This window comes from Rhineura floridana, chromosome 21 (assembly GCF_030035675.1).
Source record: "Rhineura floridana isolate rRhiFlo1 chromosome 21, rRhiFlo1.hap2, whole genome shotgun sequence".
Classification (NCBI taxonomy): Eukaryota; Metazoa; Chordata; class Lepidosauria; order Squamata; family Rhineuridae; genus Rhineura; species Rhineura floridana.
Window position 1 is genome coordinate 6,244,787 of NC_084500.1, and position 10,350 is coordinate 6,255,136.

General features: G+C 44.8%; 1 protein-coding gene across 13 annotated transcripts in view; it reads left to right on the plus strand.

The window, feature by feature from the left end:
* The window catches only part of GTF2I (general transcription factor IIi), a 90,634-nt gene extending 83,758 nt beyond the window's left edge, over positions 1-6,876 (plus strand). For 10 of the 13 annotated variants that reach the window (XM_061605471.1, XM_061605481.1, XM_061605479.1 and 7 more), the window contains 5 exons: positions 517-700; positions 2,192-2,220; positions 2,752-2,820; positions 5,124-5,168; positions 5,881-6,876. In XM_061605471.1, the coding sequence (XP_061461455.1) occupies positions 517-700; positions 2,192-2,220; positions 2,752-2,820; positions 5,124-5,168; positions 5,881-5,939 (386 nt within the window). In that variant the 3' untranslated portion in view covers positions 5,940-6,876. Of the gene's footprint in view, positions 1-516; positions 701-1,144; positions 1,342-2,191; positions 2,221-2,751; positions 2,821-5,123; positions 5,169-5,880 lie in introns of those variants that run through there. The other 3 variants (XM_061605472.1, XM_061605473.1, XM_061605478.1) reach the window with 3 other exon arrangements.
* The last annotated feature ends 3,474 nt before the right edge of the window (positions 6,877-10,350 follow it).

The following is a 10,350-nucleotide window of genomic DNA, read 5'->3' on the forward strand; positions in this document are numbered from 1 at the left end:
CACTGCGCTCTGCAGGTGAGGGCCTCCTGCAGATATCATCTTACCAGGAGGTCCATTCCGCACTACATAGGAAGCGGACCTTTAGTGTGGCGACACCTACCCTTTGGAATTCCCTCCCTTAAATATTAGGCAGGCGCCATCTCTGTTATCTTTTCTCCGCCTCCTGAAGACAAGCGTTCTTACTTACTGAAGACTCTTTTAACAAGCCTTTTAAGTAGAGACCTTTATCCAAGTCTGTGTCTGTGTTGGAATTACTTTTTAAGATGTTTTTAAAGTTTTTTTTTAAAAAAAAGTTTTTAAAGATGTTTTGTTTTAATATATTTTCAAGTCTGTTTTTATGATGTTTTAGAGTGTGTTTAGTGTTTGCCGCCCCAGGCTCCTGCTGGGAGGAAGGGCATGAAATAAGTTTAATAAATAAATAAATAAATATAATAAATAAATAATAGCTTCATTTAGAACATAACTCAGAACTCTCTACTGTACTTTTAGTTTTTATTCCCAATTCTCTCTCATCAGGGGAAGCCATTGGGATGGGGTACCCTGTTAAAGTCCCATACCGAAAAATCACTGTCAACCCCGGCTGTGTGGTGGTGGATGGAATGCCCCCTGGAGTATCTTTCAAAGCTCCCAGCTATCTTGAAATCAGTTCAATGAGGAAGATACTGGATTCAGCAGAGTTCATTAAATTTACTGTCATTAGGTATGTGGCTTTCAACTGTATCCAGTATAATTCTGATTATCTAATTTTTTTTGCTGGAGAAGACCCAGATTATTCTGGTCCTGGGTGATGGATTAGACTTGCAATAGAGATCATTTTGAAAGTTGCTGCCATTGCAATTGGGCTCGGGCCCGTATGCAGCATACCTCCCCCTATGAAATGCTGTGGGAAGACGTGGTCACTGCTGCTATTTTACCCTGCTTAGGATCATCCCAGAGGCATCTGGCTGGCCACTAGTTGGGCTCTTGTGTGCCCTGCCTTCCAGTGGGGCTGGGTCTTCAGAAGCACAGAATGCCATTATTTCTATGTCTAGACTAGCTTCTTCTGGGAGCAATTTGGGAGCTGCCAATTTTGTCCTGCAAAGTTCTTCGTGGCCTGGGTCCAGCATACCTAAGAGAGTGCCTTCTTCCCTGTGCCCCACTGCAGTGTTGAAAGATCAGCCAAGAATGTGCTCTTGAATGATGCCATCATACCTAAGCCAGGCTTGTACAAGGATATGGAGAGAGGCATTCTCTGTTGCTGCCTCACGACTGTGGAACTTCCTTCCCCCCGGATGTTCAAATTCTGAGGCTCTTGTTTCTGAGCCACTTTAAAGCAGTACAAATTTGGAAAAGGAGCTGATTTATGGTATGATGCCTTCAAGAATTGTTCACATCTCTAAGGACTCTCGTGACCCATATTGGAGAGGTCATAACCCAAATGTTCCCCCTCCCAATGCATGAGGTGAAACAGATTTGGAGAGCTGTTAACGAAAGTGGAAAAGATGAAGAGATATTTTACTAAAGGTCCACCAGTGGTTGTGCTGGGAGCAGACAACAAGAACTTATTGGAAACTCAGGTTTACCAACCAGACCACATGCGACATAGTGTTGGAACAGAATCAGATCCTAGATGAGGGTTCAAGGGGTGGATCTAGTATTTTCTGTATCCCATTAGTGTGATCTGAATCTATAAGGCCCATGGCAGGCACACAGAACAGAGCCTTTTCAGCAGTAACACCCTTGCTGAAAGCCTTTTGGTTGCAGAATTTTTGAAGAGAGAGAAATATGTCAGTAATCTACCACTGACTTAGCAAACATGAGTGTATAGCAAACGTAATAAAAATGGAATTTGGGACAAAGACGATAGGAGAATAAAATAATAGTAATAATGAAATTAATTGAAATGTTTGGACTGAGAATAGAAATGCAAAACCCAGGGTCATGTTTCTGACTTCTTAAATTTTTTCTTTTCTTTTCTTGGACCTTGCTGGGTGGCTTAGGAATTACAGTATTAATAGATAAGTGGCTTTATGTGTACTTTCTCTTATTAGAGTGTAACATGAGAGTGGAAGAAAGCTATACACATTGAGAAGACCAGTTATGGGATTCTACAGTTTGGCGCTCCCAAGTTGTTATATCAAGTCTGTAGAATGCTAGGGTTGTGTAAACGATCCTTTGTCCTTAAAGTGTTGCCTTCTGTGTTTTCCAACAGACCATTCCCCGGACTTGTAATGAACAACCGTAAGTATTTTATTCTGTTTGGGAAGTGTCTTCTTCTGTAAATGTGTGTTGCAGCTTGCCACCCTGAAGCGCCCAATAGGATAGTCTAGATCTTTTGTGGCATCTTATCCCTGTGTCAAGAGAAAATGTGATAGCATGAGGGTTTAAGGATTACAAGGAAGCAAATGAAAATCCCATTTGTGAAAACTCCCTGGATACTATGGCTGCATGCACACCACACATTTCAAGCACATCTCTACTCCCCCAAAGAATCCTGGGAACAGTAGTCTGCTAAAGGTACTGGGAATTGTAGCTCTGTGTGGGGTAAACCTCAGTTCCCAGGATTCTTTGAGGGGGGGCTTTCATGCGCTTTAAATGGTATATTGTATGTATGTAGGCTAAATGTTTGTCACATTTCTCAAGACATAGTGAACATTTTGCTTGGTGCACACTGCAACTAGTAGTACTGTGTTTTTAACACGAATACATTTACTACTGGAGGGGCCTACCCTTGTAAAAAAATAATAATAATGCTGACCTTCCTACATCTAGAAATTGCTGAGAAAACAGAATCGGAAGCACCAGCACCAGCTGTGCCAGTCCCAGAGCCAGTGGCGCAAGGTAAATGTTACATTTTTATTAGAGTGCCCTTAGGGGTTGCTAACGTGATCGGTAATAAAGCAAATGTCCCTTTTTCTGGTGAGATAGAAACAGCATTCTGTGCAATATCTTGGTAGAACTGAGACACTGAGGAACTGAGACAAATAGTGGTAACGAGAGAGGAAGTTCTAAGCTTAATGGACAATGTAAAACTGACAAATCACCGGGCCCGGATGGCATCCACCCGAGAGTTCTCAAAGGTGAAATTGCTGATCTGCTAACTAAAATATGTAACTTGTCCCTTGGGTCCTCCTCCGTGCCTGAGGACTGGAAAGTGGCAAATGTAACGCCAATCTTCAAAAAGGGATCCAAAGGGGATCCCGGAAATTACAGGCCAGTTAGCTTAACTTCTGTCCCTGGAAAACTGGTAGAAAGTATAATTAAAGCTAGATTAACTAAGCACATAGAAGAACAAGCCTTGCTGAAGCAGAGCCAGCATGGCTTCTGCAAGGGAAAGTCCTGTCTCAGTAACCTATTAGAATTCTTTGCGAGTGTCAACAAGCATATAGATAGAGGTGATCCAGTGGACATAGTGTACTTAGACTTTCAAAAAGCGTTTGACAAGGTACCTCACCAAAGGCTTCTGAGGAAGCTTAGCAGTCATGGAATAAGAGGAGAGGTCCTCTTGTGGATAAGGAATTGGTTAAGAAGCAGAAAGCAGAGAGTAGGAATAAACGGACAGTTCTCCCAATGGAGGGCTGTAGAAAGTGGAGTCCCTCAAGGATCGGTATTGGGACCTGTACTTTTCAACTTGTTCATTAATGACCTAGAATTAGGAGTGAGCAGTGAAGTGGCCAAGTTTGCTGACGACACTAAATTGTTCAGGGTTGTTAAAACAAAAAGGGATTGCGAAGAGCTCCAAAAAGACCTCTCCAAACTGAGTGAATGGGCGGAAAAATGGCAAATGCAATTCAATATAAACAAGTGTAAAATTATGCATATTGGAGCAAAAAATCTTAATTTCACATATACGCTCATGGGGTCTGAACTGGCGGTGACCGACCAGGAGAGAGACCTCGGGGTTGTAGTGGACAGCACGATGAAAATGTCGACCCAGTGTGCAGCAGCTGTGAAAAAGGCAAATTCCATGCTAGCGATAATTAGGAAAGGTATTGAAAATAAAACAGCCGATATCATAATGCCGTTGTATAAATCTATGGTGCGGCCGCATTTGGAATATTGTGTACAGTTCTGGTCGCCTCATCTCAAAAAGGATATTCTAGAGTTGGAAAAGGTTCAGAAGAGGGCAACCAGAATGATCAAGGGGATGGAGCGACTCCCTTACGAGGAAAGGTTGCAGCATTTGGGGCTTTTTAGTTTAGAGAAAAGGCGGGTCAGAGGAGACATGATAGAAGTGTATAAAATTATGCATGGCATTGAGAAAGTGGATAGAGAAAAGTTCTTCTCCCTCTCTCATAATACTAGAACTCGTGGACATTCAAAGAAGCTGAATGTTGGAAGATTCAGGACAGACAAAAGGAAGTACTTCTTTACTCAGCGCATAGTTAAACTATGGAATTTGCTCCCACAAGATGCAGTAATGGCCACCAGCTTGGATGGCTTTAAAAGAAGATTAGACAAATTCATGGAGGACAGGGCTATCAATGGCTACTAGCCATGATGGCTGTGCTCTGCCACCCTAGTCAGAGGCAGCATGCTTCTGAAAACCAGTTGCCAGAAGCCTCAGGAGGGGAGAGTGTTCTTGCACTCGGGTCCTACTTGCGGGCTTCCCCTAGGCACCTGGTTGGCCACTGTGAGAACAGGATGCTGGACTAGATGGGCCACTGGCCTGATCCAGCAGGCTCTTCTTATGTTCTTATGTTCTTATGAATGAATACTAGTCTGGTTTGCTTGAGGATCTGGGCATTCTTAGCTTAGACTAGAGGTGCTTTTCAGAGAATATATGTTTGGTAACGCTGGGGGTGAAAAAAGCGGGTAAGAGAAAAATCAACTCATTTGAAATGTGGTGTTGGGGGAGAGCTTTGCGCATACCATGCACTGCAAAAGAGACAAATAATTGGGTGTCAGAACAAATTACACCAGAACTGTCACTAGAAGCTAAAATGATGAAACTGAGGTTATCATCCTTTGGACACATAATGAGAAGACATGATTCCCTAGAAAAAACCATAATGCTGGGAAAAACAGAAGGGAGTAGAAAAAGAGGAAGACCAAACAAGAGATGGATTGATTCTATAAAGCTAACTATAAACTATGAAATAATACAATCAATTTTATGGGTTCTCTCCCCTGCTCCTTTTTAGATCCAGTCGAACCTGACCAAATAGTACAAGTATCTGTGGAAGAAGGTAAGTGTTCATTTTCTGGTGTGTAGAATGCAACAGTTATTTGAACATTTATTTCCGTGTCCACAAAACCAAGAACATCAGAGTAAGGCCAAGAACCATTCTCTCCACTCACTCACTCACCCCCAGTCCCTGTAAAGGTTCTTGCTAGCTTTTTATTTATTGCTTTATTTCAGGTGTTCATATACCACTGCATACTTAGAATTTCCAAGCAGTATGCATAAAATGTTTTTTAAAACACACGCACGCACACACACACACACAAACTGTACAGAAAATAAGAGCAATTAAAATTCAACATAAAACCAGAAAGCTGCCTTAAAACACCTGCTGAAAATAACCATGAAGTAGTTCCAGTACATCAGTTTGTGGTTCTGTCACTCTTGTTTATGGTAAAAGAGTCTGGCAGGCCATTGTTACATGGTGAGGGATGGTTTTCATTGATTCTGTGTGTTTGAGTGGTGATCGTTTTCCAGCTGCTGCTTTTCTCTCTTTCTAGCAGCTCCACAGTTCACTGAGACAAAGTTACTATCACCTGGGAAGTAATCGGCTCTCTTAATTATGCTTATCCTGGAGCTTTGTTCCCCCTTGTTCATTTCTGCACATTGCGATTTTCACTTACTCTTCTTACATTCTCATATCTCCATCCCTCATTCTTCAGTGATCTTAGAGTTATTGAAAGGTGTCCAAGTATCCTTTCTCTCTCTCTCCACAGATTCAGCACAGACTGAAGAAAACACTCAAATAAAACAAGAGCCAGATCCAACGTGGTAGACCTCGCCAACATTAGGGTAAAAGGATGGAGCAGTGGGTGGTATTCAGGTGCTTTCATAGATGGAAGGTGGACTCTTAAGTCTCAGAGTTGATGTACAACTTATAACACAGATTGTATTTATATTGGCCTGCATAGGTTACTTCACTTGTCAGTACCCTATTGCAATCTTCAGTGTGTGCTCATTTTGTCCCTGGGTACACTTCATTTAATTTTAGCCCAGCTGAACCCTTTAAAAGAGCAAGCTAAATGAATGAAAAGTATAGTATGTCTGGTAGTAATTATTTTCCTTGGGCTTCTAGCTGCAGTTGACTGGACTTCAACCTCTGCCATTCTGTTTTTGCCTCCTCACTCTCTAGTCAAAAGCATCCAGGATTGAGAAGAGTTTGCTGGGACGGCCCTGGGCTGTGTAATATAGCTGTGTAAGAGAAGTACCTTCTACCCACCCACCCACCCCACCCTTTTTTTGTACTTTTAGATAGAAATGTCTACTCTGTTCAAAAGTCCTGAGAATTGGCATGGAGCAAACGAGATAATCTTCACAATGGCTTGTATTATTTTAAGGACCTGATTGGAGGAAGAAATGCTGGATACATGACTTAATGATTGTTAAGTTTTTTGTTTTTAATTAATATCAACAGGGACTTGCAAAAATACCTGCCTTTCCAAGTAAAAACCGCCCATTAGATGAATCTTGGCCTTTATTGAAGAAGAAAGAGAGCTGCCCTATTGTAGTTCAGTTCTTATTATTTTTTTCCCAATGGGGAGGTGGTTGGGGTGGGAGCAGAAGTTGCAGTTGCCCACTGAATTTTTGTTTCTCTTTCCTCCTTTAATGGCTAATTGGATAATAGTATCTGTATATTTGAAATAATTTTTTTCCTATGATATATCTCTCAACTCATATGTTTTTAATAAATAAAGAAAAACTGGTTTTCCTGACATCTGTAGCATTATTTATTTAATAAGCCGGAATTCTGCCATCTGGGCATTTTTAGGGATGGTAGTGGGAAGGATGCTACAGCATTAATTTCCAAGTAACGAGTGCATGTGCTTTAGAGAATTTGCATTTAAAAAATCCTCCTTTATATGGCTGTTCTAAGGGTTTGGTTGTTAAATTGGTTAAAGACAAAACATGAATCTCAGGGGGATGAAAATGAAATGGACTGCCTTCAAGTCGATTCCGACTTATGGGTGACAATACATTGCCATATTTGCAATCTCTGCCTGTAGCCTACTTGTTAGGGTTGTTGTGAGATTAAATGTTGGAAGACAGTCTCCATTGTCTTCCTGGCAAACCTGTGGGGAGGAGCGTATGTTTCAGTGTTGGACTGTGTGTGTGGTGTGTGTGTGTGTGTGTGTGTGTGAGAGAGAGAGAGAGACATTGTAGGGCAAGATGTGTATGGGATTGTAGTGTAAGGGGGTTGCAGTGCATTTGTGGCTGTGAGGTGTGTGATCCCCATTAACAGTTTCTCAGATTTCCAAAAGTGCCAATTGACCCCAAAAGTTTGGTGACATGTCCAGCCGCTGCGCCACACTGTAATGTGGAGTGGGGTGTATATATAGTTATGCGGTGGGATCTCCCATAGCAGTTTCTCAGATTACAAACGTGCCCATGAGCCCTCATCTAACCACTGCAACACACTGCTATTTCACAACTAAAGTAATAAACATTGCAACTACCAACCATTAGGTGGCTCCAACTTCTAATATTGCGCTCCTGTGAAAAATTTAGCTTTTCTTCTGCTTTAGTCATGCACAACACTTTGCGAATACTTTTTGTCTATAGACTTTAAAGGGGCAGGAAAACAATCATTCTTGAACCACTAATTAGAACTTCAGCAACCCAAAGAAACTGGGCTCTGCAAAAACCTGAAATAAAGTACATCAGTCATTTTTCATTAAAACGGGGGGGAAATATGACCTGTCCATCATAAGATACCTAATAACTCTGTCTAAGCATGCATGAATTGATCAGAAACTCTTATTTATTAACAACTAGTTTTTACAGAAGGTGTTCTTAATAAAATGTGTGAATCTAAAAATATCTGTTCTCGGTCAGTGGGGTAGTGGAGCATGCAGGAATGGGTTAACTCCTCCTGTAGGCAGAGTCAAACTATAACAAAGACGGTGGGCAGCCGGAAAGGGAGAGAACCACCCTCTCTAACTGCCAGTCTTGACTCTGCCTCCAGCGAGGTAACAGAGTCAACTGTATGCTCCAGTACCTCAGTCAGGGGTACAGGGAGGAAGGTGTTTTTTCTTCTTCGGATTTCTGTTTTGTCTGTCTAACCCCACCCGTCAGTGTTCAGGTAGGCGACCGGGGGGGGGGGGAGAAGAACTATTTTTTTAATTTTGGGGTTTTTTTCCGATCCGCCCTTAGTGGGGAGGTGGCCAGGAATTGTCCCAGGCCCCTCCCCCACTGCACGGGGCTTGATTGCCCTCGGCCTCAGAGTGTGGAGGGAGGTAGCCGGGATCCGTCCCTGGCCCCTCTGCGGCTTCACAGAGGTGGCAGAAGACAGAGCGGGTGGTAGCCAGGAAGCGTCGCAGGCCCCTCCACTGCTCCCCAACAGCGATGGGCGGCAGCAACTAGAGCACTCCACTAGTATTTTCCCCTCAGCGCAGAAGAGTGGAGGGAGAAGAAGCAAAGACTTCTTTTTTGGTGGGAAGGAGGTAGCCGGGAAGTGTCCCAGGCCCCTCCGTCGTTGCAGAGCGGTTGCAACCGGCACCATGCCAGCCCTTGTGTGAGACTGGAGGAGGGGTGGCAACCAGGAGGCGTTCCAGGGCCCCGCTTGAGCATTGCCTCGGAGCGGCGGCAGTTGGAGCAGCAGGCCCATGCACCGCATAGCGCTCGGTCGCAGCACAGGATGTCACGGGTGAGATACCCCACGAAGCGGTAGATGTGCCTTGCACCTCTTGAGAAGCCAGGATATGTCCTCGGCCTCTTGTGTGTGTGTGGATATTGGCTCTTTTCTGCCCTGCCTGGCTCTCAGCAGTAATCATAGCTGAGGGGGAGGGTTCTTTCCCCCGCCTTAGTGAGCCCTTCAGTGGAGGGAAAGCCTCTCGCGGTTTTGGCGGGAACAGACAGCAAGTGTTCCCTATCGCTTGATTCCAGCTGCCCGATGCGACTGGAGGGGTCTTCGTGGGGAAGTCCATCGTAGCCCCCCCCCCCAAAAAAATTCACAATGGCTGAGGCAGCGGGGCACCAATCCTCTATGGAGGATGATGGCATGTCTCAGTGGGGGGGAGCAGGGCCAAGAGCAGACTCCTCTCAGCACATTGGCCTCAGTGGCGGGGGCCATGTCACCCTCTCCTTCAGCAGGGAGGACCCTGGCTCAGCCTGCATCTTCGCAGTGGGGGGGGGAATCGCCACAAGAGCACCAGGAGTCCTCATCAGTCTGAGGAAGGGTCTTCCTTCATGATGGTGTGGATTAGTAAGGCTATGATGAAGGAAGCAGGGGCTTCATTGGCTAAGCGCCTAGCTCACTCTCACAGGAAAAAACAAATCCGACATGGCTGGGCGCGCTCTCCTCTTCCTCTAGCTCAGCCTCGTGCCTCTCTTTTTCGGGTTCCAGTCCAGTTAAAGCAAAGGGCAGGACCAGACACAAAGGCCTCCACAGGTCCGAGGGGCATGGCAAGGGGTGTTCTTCTGGGGCCAAACATTCCTACAGAGGAGAGGCCCATAGTCCAGATTCCTTAGAGACTGCTGGGCGTTTTGATTCTGGTTCAGATGCGTCAGAAAGGGAGGAGGGTGAATTGTAGGGGACAATGCTTCGCTTCCCCCTTCAGTGCACAAGAGGCTTTATTTGCCCGATATGTATTCGGTATTGGTTACCAAAGCTATGGCTTGCCTGCAGCTGGAGTTGCCCAAGGAGGTCCCTTCTCATGCAGAGGTGGGGGACGAAGGGCAGCAAGGCTCTTCAGATGTCTTCCTTAGTTTGGGGGAGACATTTACTAGCATTCCTTTTCTGAAGCTATTTAAAGACACAGTAAAGGAGGAATGGAAGTAGCTGGCCAAACCAAAAAAGGCCCACGTATTGTCCAGGAAGCTATATAGCTTCCCTCCACTGGTAATGGACAGCCTCAAAGTTCTGGCCATAGACGAGCCAGTATCGGCTTTAGGAGCCAAGACAGCTATCCCCAAAGAAGGGGACACGTCTGACCTTGACAGGTGCAGTGACGCAGCCCTTCGACGTGCATGAGGCCTCGGCTCTGTCCATGAGGGTGTCAGTTACTATCTCCTATATGGCCCGTGCGGTGGTCAAATGGGTCAGAGGGTTGATGGAGGAAGTCCCATCAGGTGGCAGGCATGTCCAGGAGGGACTTAATAAGTTAGCTAAGAGAGCCGAATTCTTGGCCGATTCCTCCATGGATAGTTTGCAGTACTCGGTGGGGGCTCCAGGATATATGGTGGTCGTG